The sequence below is a fragment of the Mesocricetus auratus genome, unplaced genomic scaffold, assembly GCF_017639785.1.
Source record: "Mesocricetus auratus isolate SY011 unplaced genomic scaffold, BCM_Maur_2.0 Super-Scaffold_100011, whole genome shotgun sequence".
In the NCBI taxonomy this organism is placed as follows: domain Eukaryota; kingdom Metazoa; phylum Chordata; class Mammalia; order Rodentia; family Cricetidae; genus Mesocricetus; species Mesocricetus auratus.
Genome location: NW_024429195.1, coordinates 57,601,878 through 57,623,515, shown reverse-complemented (window position 1 = coordinate 57,623,515; position 21,638 = coordinate 57,601,878). Strand labels below are relative to the sequence as shown.

Here is a 21,638-nt window from a genome sequence, read left to right as displayed (position 1 = left end):
GTGTCTGCCTCTGCTTCCATCAGCTACTGGATGAAGGCTCTAGGATGGCATATAATGTAGTCATCAATCTCATTATAGGGGAAGGGTATTTAAAGTTGCCTCTCCACTATTGCTTAGATTGTTAGTTGAGGTCATCCTTATAGATCTCTGGACATTTCCCTATTTCAGATTTCTCTTTAAGCCTATTTTAGCTCCTTCTATTATTGTATCTCTTTTCTTGCTCTCCTCTATTTCCCCCCCCCCGGACTAAAACTTCCTGCTCCCTCATGCCCTCCTCTCCCCCTCTCTTTCTCCTAACTCCCTCTGCCCTCAGCCTGTGCTCCCAATTTGCTCAGGAGATCTTGTCCCTTTCCCCTTCTCTGGGGCACCATGTCCATCTCTCTTGGGCTCCAGCTTGTTTCCTAGCCTTTTACTCTAACTTCACATCTGAGGGTTTCAGCCCCATGCAGTGAGCCAGAAAAGAAGACATTTCCTGTATCCAAAGAGCTTACAGTGAAGTTAAGATAAATCACATCAAGTTGTGACAAATGTAGCCAATATTTGCCTCTGGGTGATTGCAATCTTCAAAGCTCCAAGGATCACCCATTCGTTTGATATGTAAATGAAATTCCTAATAAACCAAGCTTCTCTTCCTCTCACAGGAGGCTGCATGCTTGTTAAAAATCTGTTAAGATTTTCACTGATGTCAAACTTCTGATTGACTTTCTCCCTCCCTGAGTGCTCTGCTCTCTGGGTCTGAACCTCTCTGACTGTCTTGTCTCACAGATAAGATTTCCTTTCTCTTTTTGTCTTCACATGGTTCAATGCCTTCTTGATTTAAAGCAAAATTAACAGATTTTGGCAAGTGGCAAAAAGAGGTTATGTTATCTTAAGCTGTGATACTGTCCTTGCTTGTCCAGAGTTTTGTTGGTGAACCTGTGCGGGTATTTGCTTGATTTACATCTCCAACTCTGTCTTCTTACAGAGTTTGCCTTTTCCCCTTCCTCTCAAACTTCATCTTCTACTGTCTCAAGCATTCTCTACTCTCAAGGAGTCAGAAGACACTCCAACTCCTCTCATGTCATATAGAACACTTGTGTTCTTTGTTGTAACTCTCTCAGTTTAGTGTATGCCTGATCTTTAACTTTTAAACAATTTTTTTATTTTTCTGATTTTATGTAAACATAACAATTATCTGTTTCCAAAATAGATGCCCATTTTTATAGATGCTAAAGATTATTAGTATTTTTATCCTTTTACATTTATTGGAATAGATTCTTCACTCATACTTTGCCTCCCTACCTACCTATCATAGTTCCCCCTTTCCCCACATCTCCTAGCTCCTTCCCATTTCTCGTCTCACCTGGTCCATACCCTTCTGTTTCTTCCTCAGAGAAGAGCAGGCCTCCAAGAATCATAGCCAAATGGAACAAAACAAGATACAGTAAGATAAAGCAAAAGCCCTTATACTGAGGCTGGACAAGGCAACCAATAACAGGAAGAGTCCCAAGAGCAGACAAAAGAGTCAGAGATACACCCACTCCAACTGTTTGGATTCCCACAAAAACACCAAGATAACAGCCACAACATATACACAGAGAACCTGGTACAGACCTATGCAGCCCAGTGCTTGCCACTTCTATCTCTGAGCCCTTGTGAGAACTGCTTAGTTGATTTGGTGAGCCATGTCCTCCTGGTGTCCTTCTTCACCTCTGAGCCCTACAATTAGTCTTCTCTTCCATGGGGTCTCCTGATCTCTGAGGGGAGGCACCCTCGAAATCTCTCTTTCTCTCATAATGACTGGCTGTGAGTCTCTGCACCAATGACCACCGAACAAGACTCTGATCTGCAAGTATAACAGAATTATAATTAGGAATCATTTTTTCACGGTGTTAGTAATATTATACTCCATCAGATTTATAAAGCACCTAAAAGTGAACACTACTTATAGCTATAATATAGCAATAAAAAATGATGCAAAAATACACAATCACAATGTGGTCCAGCTGTGGGGTCCTAAGTCAAAGACTCAATTCTGAGGACCCCAACAGAATCACTCCCACAAAATTCAAACAGAAGAAAGAATTTGTGAAAACTGAGATAGGTACTCTAAACAGGATGACAGTTTGGGGAGTTGAGGAAATAAGTAGTCCTGTGTTGGTATTCATGAGCTTTTCAAATAAGTATCAAGAGGAACGAGAGTGAGGGTGTCAATAAGTATGTATATTGAAACCTCAGGAATGGTCATGTGGATCTTATTAGGAGAAAAGAAAGTTGATGCAGCCTATGTAGTCACTTCAACTCATCATAGGACTCTTGTAGGCTAAACAAGTTGTTCCCAGGATCCAAGGTGACTGCTATAAAGGGAAGCCTTCCCACCAGCCTGGTTTCAGAGCCACATCAGCCCCAAATAAACACACAGGAGACTATATTAATTATGAAGCTGTTGGCCTTGCTTGTTTCTTACTGGCTAGCTCTGACTTAAGTATTTACCCCATAACTGTTAATCTAAGTATTTCTCTTACCGGAGAGGTTTCCGGGCTTCCTACCCCATGGTGGTTACATCTCGACTTCTGTGTTTCTCCTTCCCAGAGTCCTCCTGGACTCCTAGTCCCACCTATCTTGGTTCCCTATTGGCCAACGGTGCTTTATTGACATATACACAGGACTTCTCCCATCATCTCCTCTTTTCTGTCTAAACAAAAGAAAGGTCTTAACTTTAACATAGTCAAATTATATATAACAGAACAGTTATTAAGTAAGAATACAGTTACAACATTTTGTCTGTAAACATTTAGCAAGATTTAAAGAAAATATCCATCCCATCCTTGTGAGTCCAAAGTTCTATATGTAACTTATCTTTTATCATAAATAAGGAAAACTATAATTATAACTATCTGCCTTCAACTCCATCAAAGCCCACAGAAGGATGATAATATAAACACTAGAACTGACAGAGACATCTCGCTTCCTGGACAGTCACCTGAAGTTCCTCTGTAACGTTGGGGCATCCATCTTCAGCCCATAGGCCACAGTGTGTCTGGAACACTTCTCAGCAAAGCAGGAAATTTCAAATTGTCCATCTGCATTGGCAGTCTGTCAGTCATTTTTCTGTGTCCTGGAGAAAGTTTCGTAGACTGTTCCATGAAGCAGGAACCCTGTAGGACTGTTTGAGTTCAGCAGTCACTTTCCTATGGGTCCTGCAGATCCAGTTTATACAGCAACAGTCAAAAAGTCTAGGCAAGAGCAGTTTCTTGCCCAAATGGCTAATCTTGCCATGTTGAAAGCAAACTCCATAAGGAGTCTTCGATGCCCATCTTCCTATCAGACGTAATTGATGTGCCAAGAGTAGACATTTCTCATTGTCAAGAAAAACCCTAAACCATTTTAAATGCCATTTTCTGAAGGTCTTTGAAAGGTTTGAAGATTATCTATCTCAAATATATGTCTGTATATCTAGAAAACCTGACTTACCTAACTATAAGATCTGACTATTATAATTAACTATCTATAGTTTGTATTTAATTATGCATTATTTTTTAAATGACCAGTATAAGCACAATACTTAATCAAGAGGAGAAATACACACATCACAAAACTGACCTTAAATTTGTATCAATAAATGAAAAACCATACCCATACCATAATTCCCCTTTTTACCATTAAAAAGAGATTGGCTGTGATTATTAGCCAATTATAAACAATCCCATTTAAATGAAAACAAAGATTTATAAACACGATGGGAATTAGGACGTCGCTCATTCCAAACTGCTTCATGCTGGAAGGGGGCGCTGTTTATACCATGGGGATCATGACAAAACTCAGAAACCTGTATGAGTCCTTAGTTTCAGGGTCTGTAAGACTGCATCATCTTAGCTGTTCTAGATGTTGAATCACTTGGGCCATTGCTTTCGGGGGTCTTGGTTCATCAAACCACAGAAGCCTGGAAGGAATCTTCAGATTTTCATTTTCTGTAGAAACATAAACAAAAACTCCTTTCCCAAGTAACATATCCTTATACTTAAATTTTGACGTCAAGGCATTTTCAAAAGATATAAGTTGAATTAATTCAGCAGCATTTATAATCAAGTGTACTTTAGCAGTTGTTCCTTCCTGAGCAATCAAAAAACTGAAAAACACAATAGCATACACTATCCAGATTTTCTGTGTATTTTCCATCTTTACGTGGCTTATTTATTTATCTATTATTATTATATTTCCTTTACTTTTATTTATTTTTCCCTGAGACAGGGTTTCTCTTTGGAAATCTGCCTGCCTCTGCCTCTGGAGCAAATCCTCCCAGCATGCACCACCACAGCCGGCTTCTCTATTTACCACTATGTCATTTCTTTTACACTCTCAATCCTATGTACATTTTTAAACACACTGTAAACCTTTAGAGGTTTTTCTTCATCCAAGTCTGACTTTACTGTAAATCTTTATGTTTTCCTGGCCACATGTTTTATCTGTTAAAACCGCGGCTGTTTAAACTGCAGTTTTTCCAAGATGGCGGGCGTAAGCGTGATTCCAGATCATCGCCTGAGTCTGTACTGACATCCAGCAAAAGCTGCCGGCCTAGAGATGTGGTTACTGCCACTTCCAGCTGTACATACACACTTTTCAATTGTTAGCAGAGTCTCTTAAAAGAACCTTGCTAGTTTTTTTCTTTTTTCTTTCTTTTCTTTTTTTTTTTTATGCTGAGTCAGGAAGACTCACTTAAGCACAACGAGTGCTTGTTGCTACAAAGCAGAGCCCACCTGAGAAAAATGCTGCTACCAAAAAGCCGTGCTTCTCTCTTTCCTTTTGTTTCTAAAATTTCTTTTTTTTTATTTTATTTTTGAGACAGGGTTTCTCTGTATTGTTTTTGAGGCTGTCGGTCCAGCCTGGCCTCGAACTCACAGAGATCCGCCTGCCTCTGCCTCCTGAGTGCTGGGATTAAAGGCGAACGCCACCACGGCCTGGCTCTAAAATTCCTTTAAAGCTTTTGTTGCTCTATGTGGAAATTCATGATCCCACTTCTGATCACCATTATGTAAAGAGAAGCCTTCCCACCAGCCTGGTTTCAGAGCCGCATCAGTCCCAAATAAACACACAGGAGACTATATTAATTATGAAGCTGTTGGCCTTGCTTGTTTCTTACTGGCTAGCTCTGACTTAAGTATTTACCCCATAACTGTTAATCTAAGTATTTCTCTTACCGGAGAGGTTTCCGGGCTTCCTACCCCATGGTGGTTACATCTCGACTTCTGTGTTTCTCCTTCCCAGAGTCCTCCTGGACTCCTAGTCCCACCTATCTTGGTTCCCTATTGGCCAACAGTGCTTTATTGACATATACACAGGATTTCCCCCATCAGACTGCAAAGAACGACTCACATGGAAAGACACAGTGATGGCAAACTCATCTTGTTTTGTGTTGTTCCTCAGACATCTGCAGATGCTTTAGGCAGAAGCAGCTTCTAAGTTCTCATTAGAATTCTTTAATCTTTTATAACCTTTATATTTACTTCGTGTGTGTGGGTGTTTTGGAAGCATATCTGCCTGTGTGCCACTTGCATGTGAAGCTCCCAGAAGCCAGGAAAGGGTGTTAGATCTCCCGACACATGATTTTGTGATGCCATATAGGTGCTGGGAATCCAACCCAGGTCCTCTAGAAGAGCATCCAGTGCTCTTGCCTGCTGAGCCCTCTCTCCAGCCCCTTAGTTATGGTTCTTAAAATAATGATGACACAAACATCAGCAGCTTCATGCAGCACATGGCTCACAGAAACAGCTGCATGAGTCCAAAGCTTTATGTTTTAAACTTGTTTGCATTCATAGGTTGTTCAGATGGCTTATTTTCTCAAAACTTTTTTTTTGGGTGGGTCAGGGAAAAATCCCAGAATGACATCAAAGCAGACCTAACAGCCAGACATGCTTCTATCAAGCTGGTAAATGCTTATTATTAGTAAGCCTCTGGGGAGTTTTAATAAGAATAGTGATGGATGTTTACAAGTTGAAAAACATTCCAATTCATTAGATAATTGTTTTATCTGTTTTCTGAAAAATACACAAGAAATGGATTTTTAATTTTAATATGCATATCAATCACCCAGGAAGCTTGTTAAATGCAGGTTTCCTCTCCCTGCAGAAGAAAGTCTCCTGGTGGTGGGCAGTAAGGAATTCAGGCTTTTGTACATTCTTCAGTGGACTTTGTTGAATGGAGCTATGCTCTACCCTCTTCTAGGAACAGGGGAGATAACTTAAATTGTTTATAAATACAGCTGCTTCAATGCATATAAACACCATATTCTGGAAGAGCATTTTGAGACAAAAATTGCATTTTATAGAAAGTTAACTAAAAATACATATATGCTTTAAAGTAAAAAAAATCACTTTTGCATAGACTTTCTATGTCCATATTGTCTAAAGTTAGTACACTAGTTTCAAAAACAAAAGTGAATTATATGGAATAAGAAGTCCAAAATAACACTATCAGTAATTAAGTGCCTCTAAAACTATGGTTCTCAATCTGGGGGCTAGGGGGTCAAAGAAGGCTTTCACAGGGGTCACCTAAGACCATAAGAAAACACAGATACTTACATTGCTAATCATAACGGTGGCAAAAAACACAGTTATGAAGTAGCAACGAAAATAATTGTATGGTTGGGGTTCAGCACACCGTGAGGAACTGTATTAAGGGTCACAGCATTAGGGAGGTGGAGAACCACTACTCTAAAGTCACTTTGTAGCCATATTTTAAAACCCTGGTAATATTTATGCTCAATAACATTTCCTCAGAGAAATGGGTTAACCTCGGCAAAGACAGTATGTGTGCTAGATGGGGTTTCTAAATAATAGTTTATACATGGATGGCAGATTTGGAAACCCTGCAACTCTTGCGGTGTTGCAACAAACTGTCAGTTGAGAAAAGAAATTAAAACAACTGCCTGCAGATGTAGCTCAGTAGCAAAATTCTTTCCTAAATGCATAAAACCTGAAGATTGATCTCCACTACTGTAAAAACCATGCTTGGTGGTTCAATCCTATAATCCTAGCATTTTAGGGTCTGAAGTAGGAGAACCGGGGGTTGATGATCGTCATCGCCCACATAGAGAATTTGTGGTGATATTTCGTTTATGATCTAACAAAGCTTGCCTGAAGATCAGGGTGCAAAGCTAGCCTGAGCCATAGAGGCCAGGCTGTGGTGCCACACACTTTTAATCCCAGCACTTGGGAGACACAGGCAGATGGATTTCTGTCAGTTCAAGGCCGTCCTGGGCTACATGAGAGTGAATCAGTCTAAAAGAGAAACAAAACTCACACCTTTAATCTCAGCACGAGGGAGGTGGAGACAGAAGTCGTATGGCTGGGTGGAGAAAGGAATGTAGGACAGGAGGAGACAGGACCACATTGCAGTCTCAGTGAGTACGAGCAGCAATGCAGTCAGGAGCAGTCTGAGGTTTGGCAGATTGCCCCTTCGGTCTGAGCATTGGTAGATGTGAGAAGTCTCCAGTGGCTGGCTGATTTGCTTACCTGATCTTCAGTGTGAACCCCAATATTTGTCTTTGGGTAGCCTGAGCTATGATATCCTTTCTCAAAACAATCATAGAACGACTTTTTAAAACTTCTTACATGGTTTTAAAACTCTTCACTTTCTGTGCAGTTAACATTGGCTCATCCCACTTAAGTCTATGGACAAAGGTCACAGGGACCCTTCATCCCAAATACAGTCCATGCTTTATCCTATATATTTTCCCTTTACTTTTTGTTATGAAAGTACCAGTTTTTTTTAACCAGGATCAGTGCATATTCTAGAACTGTTTTTGTTGTTTGGATGTGGCAGGCACATTAGGACTGTCTGTAATGGTGCTATTTAAGACTACAGAGTCTTGATCAGTCCCAAGACCCCCTGAATCTGGGTGTCAGTGAGGAGGCCTAGGGAATCTATTGAGCCTTGGGCAGCAGATCAGTACCCATCCCAAGTATACACACGGACTTTGGACTCCTATAGAACAATGTGAGGTGCACTCTCACCCTGAACTCTTGGGGAAGGGTCTAGGCCCTGCCCTATGTGAAATGACAAACTATGGACACCCCCATGGAGGGCCTCACCCTCCCTGGGGGAATGAGGGGATAACGGGGGGGTTGGGGGGAGGGCACGGGAGGAGGGGAGGAAATGGGAGAGGGACCTGGAACTGACTTGTGAAGCAACCTCGTTTCTTATCTAAATTTAAACTGGAAAATAAAATAAAATAAAAAAAAAAGACTACAGAGTCAACTGAAGATCGGTGTAAGCAGGGCATCAAACTACAGCTTAACTGATAGATCGTAGACTTTGCAAGCTAAAGTATTATGCGTAATCTGAAATGCTGGAGGCAGAATGGCCTTGTAGGTACTGTAGAGGAGGATGCACGGAGAAGAGTAGAACCATATGTGTAAGGCCTTAATAAAAAATGTTTTCAAATTTAATGACAAAAAATACAGATTTCAAATCTAGAGCTAAAGTAAGGATGCAGTTCTAAATCAATGACCAGTCACGGCACATCATCATTTAGTGTATGGAAAGTTGTAGCGGTACTTAGTCTTACAACAACTGACTGAACAGTGCTGTGTATTATTTGTACGTGAAATTAAAATGTGAAATGGAAAAAGTTAATGTCTCAAATGCTCCTGTGAAACTGAACAGTTGGACTATAATGCCCAAACCAAGGGTGCATGGATGATGTTAATGGGGGCCAGGTCAAAGCTGAAGAAGTGACAGCTGTTCAGTGTCTTATGAGGCACATGCTCAGACCACATAGGTAAGACCTTAATTTGGACTGGTTATATAAGGCAGGCGCAGTAATGATTAGTTATTTTGTGATACCCCCACAAGCTCATTGAATTAAACAGAGGGGATTGGGGTATTTTCTTGAGACACAGCTCAGCCCTTCTCAGTGGCAGTCATGCTTGAAGAACAGCTGTCACGGGACAGATTGGGTATTGGAAATGCTCCCATAATTTACAACTAAGAGACTCCTTCTGCTTGACTACAGTTTCTTTCTCTTGGTGATCCCCTGGATTTTTAGAGGAATAGCTTTCTCATTCAGCAAGTGTAGCTTCTGAGACATTAGAGGAGAGTACCAGAAGCCTCGGCTATTCTGCAGTTCCTTCTTTGAAGGAGAGCCATGCCCTTCTTTCTAACATCCACATTCTAAATATTAAGATCTGTGGTAATAAGAAAGACATGACCCTGGTTTAAAGGAAGGGTTTTCAACAGTCCACTTCCTTCTTTTAGGAATTTGATAGTTTAAATGCATGGAAGCTGTGGCTGAATTTGCCAGGTTATTGTCTGAACCTATCACTTTATATAAACCGACTTAAAATAAAGAGATGCATCGCTCCTGAGCTGATATTTCTGAATTGTAAAATAGGGATGGTGGTAGTGTTGTCATGTAGATCAACGTGAATAAGGTCAACCATGTGGAGTCCTAGTCAGAACTAAGTACCTGGAAGTTCTTAGGATTAATCTGTATTTGTAGGTACATATGTTTTCATATATCATTAACTAAAGAAGTGGAATCTTTAATTTTGAAAAACTAGCTTTGTAACATATCACCTTTTTCAAGTTCCTATTTTAAGCATAGGAAGATATGTATATGTTAACTGTCTCCATAACTCAGTTTGTCTCCTTCAGTTCCTACTGGTTGAATTTGCCCTCCACCCAGATTTACTAAATTTGGGAGTCTCTGCCTTCAGTGTGCCATTGTACACTGCAAGTATTCTTTTCATGTTCACATCACATGATACCCAAAACACATATAGAAATTGGCAGCTACATTTGTGTGGCTCCTGAATTTCTACCAGTGTAATCTGCCTTATATGTGCAGTTATAAACTGTGTTTTAAAATTTCCAGGGCATAAGCTATTGTCAAAATTGGAGCTATTGTCATAATTTCGTTTTCCTTTTTCAGACTGTTGTCATTAAGTATTGTTATGAGATAATTTTCATGGTTTCTTCACAGTTTCGCCCCTTTCACTCAACATAAGGCAAAGCTTTGTCTATATGTGTGCAAAGACAAGGGTTTGAATAATCTCACAGTTCCAGCCTGGTTTGCTTTTGAGAATCATCGCAAGGGACATCCCCAAATACACTGTAATCCCTTTTGGTGGACAGTGACCAGTGCCTTTTGGATTCAGATATATGTCTGTGATAGTTCAGGTCACTTTCTATTTCTGTTTCTCTCTTTCTGCAGTTTATTGCTTTTGCTTCTTTATTCTTCATCTTGGTGTCCATCACAACCTTTTGCCTGGAGACACACGAAGCTTTCAATATTGTTAAAAACAAGACAGAGCCAGTCATCAATGGCACAAGTGCTATTCTCCAGTATGAAATCGAAACGGATCCTGCCTTGACGTATGTAGAAGGAGTGTGTGTGGTGTGGTTTACTTTCGAATTTTTAGTCCGTATTGTTTTTTCACCCAATAAACTTGAATTCGTCAAAAATCTCCTGAACATCATTGACTTTGTGGCCATCCTCCCCTTCTACTTGGAGGTTGGACTTAGCGGACTGTCCTCCAAAGCTGCTAAGGATGTGCTTGGTTTCCTCAGGGTGGTTAGGTTTGTGAGGATCCTGAGAATCTTCAAGCTCACGCGCCATTTTGTAGGTCTGAGGGTGCTTGGACACACTCTTCGTGCAAGTACCAATGAATTTTTGCTTCTGATCATTTTCCTGGCTCTAGGAGTTTTGATATTTGCTACAATGATCTACTATGCTGAGAGAGTGGGAGCTCAGCCTAATGACCCTTCAGCTAGTGAGCACACACAGTTCAAAAACATACCCATTGGTTTCTGGTGGGCTGTGGTGACCATGACTACCTTAGGCTACGGGGATATGTACCCGCAAACATGGTCAGGGATGCTGGTGGGGGCCTTGTGTGCTCTGGCTGGAGTGCTGACAATAGCCATGCCTGTGCCTGTCATTGTCAACAATTTTGGAATGTACTACTCCTTGGCAATGGCAAAACAGAAACTTCCGAGAAAAAGAAAGAAACACATCCCTCCTGCCCCTCTGGCAAGCTCACCTACGTTTTGCAAGACAGAGTTAAATATGGCTTGCAACAGTACCCAGAGTGATTCATGTCTGGGGAAAGAAAACCGACTTCTGGAACATAACAGATCAGGTAAGGCACGATTTCAAACATGTACCATGAAAGACGTTATAGATCAGGGTATCCTATAGGTAGAAGGGAGCTGTGCTTATTTGCTGTAAATATACTTGAGTTTTCAGATTAACATGCTCAGAAAATGTGTGTTTATGTAGATAATGTAGATAATGAGACTGTAGCATCTCTGCATGTAGATCTGCATAGCAGGTCGGTGGGGCTTTCTAAAATTGGTGGGAATGACCTCTGCTGATGGTGCCAATATTTTCTTTTGCCCATTTGTTGCTTCTGTGCCAATGTTTCTTTGTTTATCTGCATGATGTGATGGTATGATCTTAACCATTTTCCACTCTTCGTTCTCAAAATGTTCACCTCCATATCATTTGGCTTGGTGTGTTTGTCTCAGTTTTACCTCTGCCGCATGGTACTCTGCATCTCAGCCTAATTCGTGAGAAACAGTTACTTAAGGGGAATAGATGCTTGCACATCAAAGACCTAGACACTAAAGAGGTGATGTGGAAGACAGATATTTCAATAGGAAAGCTCATTATTAGCAATATTCTAGACTGACTAAAATTCCATTGTTTTAAAATTAAGTAGTATAATGCAACCTAACACTTAATGATACAAAGTTACATATAATGTAAAAAAAAAAGTAAATACCCACTATTGTTCAGTGCACAGCCAATCTACCAATCTACCATGGTAACCAATGACAAGTCCCATTTCTTTTGGCAATCATTTCTAATTGCATTTTGCCTTGGTCTCTGTTCTCTTCTAGAACTGAATTTTGAATATTTTTCTGCTTGGCATTTGCTGGAATCCTGCTCCCTGTGTGCTATAGATAACCTACAGTTGATTGATTGTAACTTGAGAGTCAGTCTGTCCAAGCCAAGGCAGAGGGAATTCTTGTTTGTCTATTATGTCCTAGTAACACACAATATTTTTCAGATTAACAATTTAAGTAGCTTCCTTTGAAATTTAAAGTAAATGTACAGCACACTTTTAGATAGACTTTAACTATTTCTTATATGAAAAAATGAGACTGTTGATGTTCTCATGTCTCATTTAGAAACAAGGACCCCCTTAGCTTCGCAAAAATTTTATTAAGTAAACAGAAAATTTAAAGAAGTGACTAGAGAAAAACTGCTGTTCAAAATTTTCATTGGCAGTCCTTATATTCATTTAAGAATTCATCTGCAAATTCCATCAGCACCTATCTTACAACTATTAAGAATATCTACCTGAAAGGGGAAACTTAGCTAAGGTTATTATTCATTACTTACTCTCAGTGTATTTATGTAGGAGCCTTAAGAAAGGCACAGGCAAAGAGGACACATCTTCATCTCTGTCCAGCATTGCAATGTCAAGCTAGTGTACAGGTTGATACAGATAAATAGGAAGCCTTGGCAAGCATGCAGAAGTAAACACCACTTCCACCAACAAGGGAGATCTTGCTGTACGATTTGCTCAAGATGATTTTGTGTCTTCAAAGTGGGATGGTAGTTATGTGCTGTAGGATTATTTTATTCAAGATTTTTTTGTTGGGGAATTTAACTTCAGAAGGGTAGGGAAAGCATGTCTCTATTAACTGCAAGACCAGTATTTCTTGAGAGGTTTCCTTAAAGATATTATACTCTTAGCCATCTCCATTCATAGTATCTGAATAACATGTAACAAATTACATGGTAAATTTGTATGAAGTCATTACTGCATTTATTTTGAGTTCATACCACCTGTGTAAAAGCTAATTATCCATGAGATTGATTCCAAAAATGAATCAGACTTTTGTAGGGAACACTTCTCCCCTTTTCGATACATTTCCATTTTACTCCGTGTAATTTTTTCTTTATTGTGGTGAATACTGTGATGTGATTACTGTGTTTTGTATATTGAGTGACTGGCCTACAGGTATCTGTTGTAAACTCTCTGTACTGTCTCATTTCCTCATCCATCACTGTCTGTCAATGGGCATGGTGCTGTGACCAGTGTTATCAGGTGACGACAGTACAGGAAGTGAGCCGCCATTATCACCTCCAGAAAGACTCCCCATCAGACGCTCTAGTACCAGAGACAAAAACAGAAGAGGGGAAACGTGTTTCCTATTGACGACAGGTGATTACACGTGTGCTTCTGATGGAGGGATCAGGAAAGGTAGGCACGCATTTAATCAAATCGTAGTAGGTAACTTTGCCAATAAGTAAGAGTGACGTAAATTCTCATTCATCATTTTCCAGGGAACTCTGCATGTGGTATTCTTTTAGTCTCTCCATCACATCTTCTCTCATTATTAAGCACTTTATAATACCTATTATGACAGACTACTTAATTGTTACATGTAAAAGGCATCACCCTTTATTCTTAATACTTTCTTCATCCTTACATTTACCATTTGTCTATGGGTAGAATTTTAACAACAGGTAAATGTCATTAAGTCAGTCGTTAATTATTTTGGCACAATGCTTTTACCAGCCTTTAAAAGTTATCTTTTGTTTTAAAACAACACTCATTAAATGGCTCTATAACTATGTTTGTTAAGTAACTAATAGCCATTAAACAATTGGTAAGGCATATTCTTTTTCAAATGGAGGAGTTAAATACCCTTTAAATACCTTTCCCAATAACTGCCCAGATAGCTAATACCAGTAGCTTCCTTGACTGTTTCAATGAGCAAGAGCCTCTGCTCTGCCATGTTCATTTTTTAAAAATATCACTTGAAAGTTCACTTGTGATTAAAAATACACACATTTTTCTGTAGACCCAATAAAATAAATCCATTAATTTTTTCAGTAGATACTAAAGACTACTTAACATGAAGGAGATGATAATTTTTTTTGATGAGATTAAAATATTGAGCAAGTGTCTTTGTTAAAGAACAGGTAAAGGTATGTAATGATTTATTAGCCTCATTGGCTAAATCTGAACAGAAACTTCTCTATTTTGTACACTGTATTCTGTAACTCATGTCCATATTTGTCATGCAAAATTGTTTTTCTAATTATTCAATGTTTTAAACTTAAAATGTGTGTTTTGTGATGTCTTCCTTAAAAAGTATCTCATAGTTCATACTTTCATTTCTTCTGTACATTTATTTCTTCTCTGCTTCGGTATTTTTGAACACTGAAAGCAAAGATAGAGGACTCTTCATTGTGTTTTCATTTTTTGCTGAGTAATATTTCAAATAGTTCATCATCCCAATCATTTCCATCATTTCCATGTGTTCCTTGAGCAAAAATGTGTTCCAGTCTTTTGAATGGGTTTCTTTATTATTTTACATTTATATCTGTGCTAGAAAGTTTAAATGTTTTATGAGGATAGCTAAAAATCTCTTAGTATTTGAGCAAATATATGTGTATACATTAGATCATAATATAGTGTGTTCAAAATACTTTTCTAAGGGCAAATAAAACTTGATAAACTTTATCTTTGTATACATGCATGGATATATGTGTGTACACACATCTATATGTATATGAGATTAAACATATATTCATTTTTATGCATCTTTCATTAAAGTATTATATGCAGTGCTGATACAAGGGTAATGTGTTTAAAGATCTTGACACAAATTTTCTTCCCCATTAAATAATACTTGCTACTTCTGTTAAGAAATGCCTGAGAAAACCTTTGGATACTATAAGATAGTATGTTAATATAAAATTTTATTGTAAAATTACAAAGCTTTATGAACAAAGTCATTAATAAGGTATTTATTTTGCAAGGGAACATATATGCAGTTTTATTTCACAAATGAAAAATTTATTTTTTAATGACTTTTTTTTGTAAACCAGTTAGCCCACGTGAGTTTCTTGTGTTCCATCATTTCTTACCACACCAACTCTCCCACACCCTTGTTCATTTCTTTCATAACTATATGTTCTTTCTATGTGGATATTGTTTCTGGAAACACTGAACCGTTTTGACTTTTGGCTTCTGTTGTTACAGAAAGTCATTCATTGGCCTTCCTCTTTCTTTTACGTAGTATATAGAGTTATTTTATTCTACCCAAATATTTACTTTCCATAGAAGCTATTAAATTTTCAAGTTGATTTTTCTATTTATTTTATTTCAAAGTTCAAAATATTCTTCCTATATAAATTTTTAATACAAATAAATATGAGAAGATTCCATAATGGTTTTAGAGAAAGAATTCATTTAAAGAGTAGCCTTCCAATATTTCAGACCTTTGTGTTTCTTTACAACGCTTTTAAGTAGCGTATTATTCAAATAAAGCCTTCACACATTGTATATGTATATATAAAATATGTTATGTATAATATAATAACTGATATGTATAAACACTGATATAAATATAAACACGCATACGTATGAAACAGTGTTATATATAACAACACTCATATAAAACACTGATATATATAAACACACATATACATACATAAAACAGTCATATATAATATAACACTGGCATATACATATATAAACAATGATACACACACACATATATATATATAAACACACACATGCATATTTAAATAATGTTGACATTACTCCAATTGTGCACATGGTTCTAGGAACTGAATAAGATATGAGTTCTATATTCTGATGCTGCTTCTAAGTAGGTTTACCATTGTTTATTTTCATGAGTAACTTAGATTTTATATTTAAATCATCATTGATATTTTCAATCACTCCAGGAAAAGCTTAATTAAGCAGAAAATGTATCAGAATTTTTAATCAGAAATATTTAGAGTAGGTAAAACTAAAGATATATAAAGAGCATCTAATTTTACTAATTAAACACTTGTTGCTAAATGAGGAGAGCTCTTTCAAATGATATTAAATTACTGATATTAAAAATAAAAGGATCTGTAAACAAAATAAGAAATATTTACTTTAAAATCTATAATTTAGAAGAACAATTAACATTTAAAATAGCAATCAAGATTCATCTATCACTGGGTGGTTAAAATAAAGTTATCTTACAGGTCATTACATTCCTGAGAGTTGTATAAAGGGCTTGGGATACAAAGTACACTTCTGATGCATTGACACCAGTAATTAACATTCATCAATGTTTATAATCTAGTTTACATTTTTTAGGATACATAATCAACTTCTACTGCATAAGAAAAATCACTTTCTCTGTAATTTTCAAAGTCATAATATCAGTCACTTTAGAGAAGAGCGGTAATAATGAAATTACCATGCACATGGTTTCTATGTGAGGATAAATTACTTTCGATTAAAAAAACGAAGACATACTTTCATTAACTATCACAGCATCTAGCAACATGGAATGAAAACACACCCTCTTCGTTGTTTATTTATAAAGGATGCTAAAAGAACAGAGACAGGCAAATGTGTATTCAACAGAAAATATATCCCCCCAAACCACTATTATAATTAATGGGTGGTGAAATATCTATTCACAAAACCATTTAGAAGACACCCAGTCTGCTGGAAATCAGTGTGTATGCATGTGGGTAGGGGGTATTCATTACTCTCCTCTCCTGTCTATCCAGTGTTAGCCTGTGACAAGGTTGTTATGGTGTTTGTCTTGATGCATATTTGTCTTGGCCTCCCCTATGTCAGAGTAATAGGTAAATTACTAAAGTCCCAATTAAAAGCAGTAGAGGTAGTTACAAAGGACTCTTTTTTTCTCTTCATCCCACATTCAGCCAGCACACTAGAGCCCATGGAGAGCACTACCCAGTCTAGAGGAGACACAAGACAAGAAGCTCACTGGGATTGTGTGCATTTACTCAATTTTGGTTGCCCTACAGGAAGTTCATTTCCAGCCCTATAACTGTTCAGTGGAACTGCCAAAACATTTGTTTCCAAAGCTGTGTGATAGGACTCCATTTTCTTTCAAATGTCTTGCTTTCTACTTCCCATCACACTTTATATGAGATGCACCCCAAACTCATTCAACTGCCTCCAATACTCTACTGAAAATGCTACAACATGTGAGTCCCTCCAAAGGTCACAGGATGGGGTAACTAGCTGAATGGTTAAGAAAAAAAAAACAACCAAGTCAATATTCTTGAAAAGCTGTTTTATTATCTAAGTACATATCTATAACTAACAATACATTAGGTGGAAAAATTTGGACTAAGATAAAATTTGCCTCAATTTCTAGAGGGTGAGGGAAAACGATGAAGTCATCTGAGAACATCAAATTCAGATTTATTTCACTGAAATTATGACTCAGTTTACATTTCATTTGCTTCTTTTTTATTTAATTTTATTTTGTTACCTAAGGGATTGGTAACATGCTTTTCATCCTGTATCACCTGGATAATGGCACCAAATGCCATTATTATATGAATCACCCTTTTAAATTTGTAAAACTCAAAGAATACATATATTGGAAACAAGTGTACACTTCAAGTTAAGCATGCTTCAATTGCTACTAAAACTAAAATTAAAAAAGAAAAATAGCTCATGTATGTTTAATTTTTAGAAACCCATCCTGAACTTTTTAAACTGTTGAGTCTGTAATCTTATTTAAGTTGCTTTGCCAAAGTTTTAAAAATTCTTGTAGTCTCTATGTCCAAATTAGTTCAATGCTAAATATAATCTGGACATAAACATACTTTGGAATATTGTAGCTCTAACTTGTGATAGCTGATATAATAGTTTCAGAATGCCAAATACAGTGAATTTCAGTTTTCAGGTATATGAATTGTCTCAATATTGAATCCTCTGCAAATGGTTTGAACACAAAAATATCCCTTTTGATTACCCTGCACGGTATTGTTTGTCTCTGTCTATTCTCTTGTTGAATTCAACTGATGTCTGTGCATTTTTTCATAAAAGGATATGAAAAGTCCCGAAGCTTAAACAACATAGCGGGCTTGGCAGGCAATGCTCTGAGGCTCTCTCCAGTAACATCACCCTACAACTCTCCTTGTCCTCTGAGGCGCTCTCGGTCTCCCATCCCATCTATCTTGTAAACCAAACTGCATCAACCGGCTAAATTATATCAATACAAGTACTGTTTACCCTGTAATGGAAATAATTAAATGTAGAGTTTCTCCAGGCTCCATTAATACAGTCTAAATTCTGCATGGTATTACTATTTGAAGTCAGAAATGCTACTTGAGTAGCTAAAACATCTTATTCTGGCTTTAAAGATGATCTGAAGTAGTGCTACTACTCAGTATGAATTGCCCCCAATTTCCTTTTGCAATACAGTGACCAATAGTGTCAGATATTGGCCAGTACACTAATGCATAACCATATCTTCAGGGAGATATACTTAAATAGTGTGCTTCTAAATGCCAACCACTCCACTGGACTTTCATTTCTTGTGACTCCAAACCGTTCTGAAGATGTCTGGGATTCTATCTAGATTGCACACAACATGACTTTGGTCAGTTCATTTGCATGGACCATCTTGTCTGTAATCACCTGAATACAATGTTGTAGAGTCCTGGGACTGGATGGCTCAGGATATGTGCTCTTGCTTCAAACCATCCTGCCAATGTGAAAGCACTGGTCGCCTGTTCTGCATGTTGAATTGTGGGGCAGGGAGGGTGCCCTTCTCCTTGGTATTTCCCTCCTATTCTTTGATAGAAATATTTGTTTTAAATAGCTTAATTTCTTGATTGATTAATTTGTCTTTGAAAATGCTGTATTGGTGTTCTGAATGTTTTTGGTTGTTTGTACACACAGATAACTGCAAAGAGGTTGTCATTACTGGTTACACGCAAGCCGAGGCCAGATCTCTTACTTAATGACTTGGGGAAGGCACAAAACATGACAGAAAGGTAACTGCTAGCCAGGCTTGCATTGTTTAGCCAGGAATTGCTGCTTGGTAATAGAGCCATTTCCCCCGCTATAAGTCCTACAATTTGTCATTATTTTCAGAGATAGAGCACTAAATATTACCCAAAGGTCTCGTGTGTTTTTATTTATGATTTTGTGTGAACATCAAAGGTTACTGGTGTTCAATGGAGGATTGCTTGTTTGTTTGTTTGTTTGTTTTGGAATAGCCTTAAAATTTGCATCAAAGGACTAACCAGACTTTTCATGCTGTGTTTAATCAGGTGCTTTGTCCTATGTCTTGTTTCTGTCTGTCTTAGCTCCCTGTCTTAACCGCATACGCCACCTGTCTCCATAGAGGGTAGACGTGCCCTGATGGGCTCTTTAAACTTAGTACTGATCTCCCTACCTCCTGCCCCCTGTCTTCTTTGCTACTTGGAGCAGCCTCTCTGCTTTGTATATACATTAATGATGCTCTGTAGACTACCTAAATTACTAGGCACTGTGAATCTTTTTGGATGAGCAGGACTGAAGCAGCAATCTCACCATAGGACTTGGTTGCCTACTGCAGTGTTGGTTTTTACTACCTAGCAACCAGCATTCATCACTACATTCCAGCAATCATCCCTAGGGAGTCTTCTGCAGTCTGGAGGGAGGATAGTCTGTTTACACATCCCTACCAAATGCCATAGCAATAGTGTGTCTGATATTTTGGGTGTGTGAGGGAAGAAAAATGCCATAATATAATTGCAGCATAGACAACACTACTTTTGATGCATTGATCCTTAAGATTGTTGATGAATTCTTAATCCTCTTGTTTATTTTTGATAGGAAGACAATTGTCAGTTTTGCTATTGGCTAAAGATATGTGTTATTCCCAAGCCATAGAGCATGAGCTGCATGTCAGAGATCGTGTACAACAATGCATTTACCCAGACGTAGCTATCTGAGATTTAGAGATACTGTGATTCTTTTGATAACACCACACATAGAATGCTATAACTACTCAGAGGTTTATGGTAAAGAATTAATATGCTGTCTGGTGCTGCTGTTATTGACTGCAGTGTTGTACAGAATTTATCATGGATTTTTGACTGCTGAAAAAGGGGCAGTGAGATTTAGCCATACCAAGGATTGTACTGGAAACTTCTGATACCGAATGTGCCCTGATGTGACCAGTTTATGCTCAGAAGAGGTCCCGCACCTTCGTGAGGCATTGAAAGTTTGTAAAGGAATGGAGGCTGGAATTGAAATGGTGCTTGCCATGGAAATATTCTGCTTTTCGACTGACCAGTGTCCAGGAAAGAACTGTAAATACCAACGTGTGCACGGGTCAAGCGCTCTGACAATCTCATAGCACAGGAAGCCAAGTTTGTGATCAACATCTTTGAAGCTTCAAGTAATGCTCACGAGGCTTTGAACGGCTCCTCTCCGGCTCATGGTGGTTTTGCTGAGAATTACAGAAGCAGCGAATCTGATGTAGTATAGGTCTGTTTTCGTTTCTCTTATTTGTACATTACGTGCTGGATACACAAACACTGACTGCCTCATTTTCTTGCAAACCACTTATATATCAGCTTGTCAACTGTGTTGTAGACTTTTAGTATCTCCACATAAAATCTAATTCATTTTTAGTCATGTATTCATTTAGTTCTGGAAAAGTGTTACTATCTACAAGAAATTTACCAACAGTATTCATAGTTTAAGTCTTTTGTCATTGTTACCTCAATTATAAATATTAAAATATAAATTCTGGCAATGAGAATATTTTTTTATTAAATGATCAAGGAAAATGTCAGTATATAGTAGAATATTATCAAATTATATCCTAAAATGTCTATTTTGCATAAAAGAGATATTCTTCAATCAATTCCTTTTTTGTGAGCTTTGTGGCTAATGAAGCGTGTATTTGTCTTTAACACTGCTGTAGCTGAAACTGTATAAGAGTTTTTCATCTTGCTTAATCAATGTTTCCAGAATTGACTAGTTGCCCTGGGATTCTGAATATACTATATAACCTAATTATGAACTCCCTGTATTGTGTACCTTTTGTGACATCTCAAGGTGCATGCCTGACCTTGGTGATAAACCAATGGACGTGTTACTAGCTTAAATGAAGAATAAAAGGCAAATCAGCTGGGGATAAACTTGAATCCTATCTGATTAAATTATTCCTATCACTCTCTGGACTTCTTTCTTTGTGTGTTACTATTTCATCAGGCTTTTACGATTGTCTGCTTCCTGGTTCCATCACACACACTCATACATCCCAATGAAATTGGGAATAAAGGGCTTTTAAAATACCTAACGCTCTCATTTTCATTCACATCTTAGAAAGATAGCTAATACTTTCCTGTTCTTTATGCCTTCTTGCTTCCCCTGTCTAAATTCCTCCTAGAAGAGTATAAAATCACTAATTAGTGTGGTACTCAATATTTATAGGAAATTTTATGATCATTATAAAAATTTAGCTATATTTTATATTTTCCACAGCTCTGGGGGCAAATACTTTTGTTTTAAGTTTAGTAGCAGTACAGTTAAGGACCTGGAAGGCACAACTGTTCATTTACATTTTTTAGTCACAATTGCTCCTGCAGTAGCTTCCTACATTTTAAATATTTACTGAACTTCTTGGTGTAAATTCTACTTTAAAACAGGCCTTCTGTCTTTAGATCTCTGTTTCCTACATGGGACATACAAAGCTGGCATTCCAGTCATAGAGCAGGAATGCGCATAAATTTACCATCCACAAATCTGTCATGCCTGCCTATGGTAGGAGGGGAAAGGAAAGACAGAAAAAACACTGAG

At 37.9% G+C, this 21,638-nt stretch overlaps 1 protein-coding gene across 15 annotated transcripts in view; it reads left to right on the top strand.

The window, feature by feature from the left end:
- Kcnc2 (potassium voltage-gated channel subfamily C member 2) overlaps nt 1-21,010 on the top strand; it is a 183,403-nt gene extending 162,393 nt beyond the window's left edge. For 3 of the 15 annotated variants that reach the window (XM_013111911.3, XM_040754864.1, XM_040754865.1), the window contains exons 3-5: nt 10,193-11,120; nt 13,092-13,256; nt 17,883-21,010. In XM_013111911.3, coding sequence (XP_012967365.2) covers nt 10,193-11,120; nt 13,092-13,256; nt 17,883-18,019 — 1,230 coding nt within the window. In that variant the 3' untranslated portion in view covers nt 18,020-21,010. Of the gene's footprint in view, nt 1-10,192; nt 11,121-11,508; nt 11,613-11,883; nt 13,257-16,741 lie in introns of those variants that run through there. The other 12 variants (XR_001196342.3, XM_040754868.1, XM_040754871.1 and 9 more) reach the window with 12 other exon arrangements.
- The last annotated feature ends 628 nt before the right edge of the window (nt 21,011-21,638 follow it).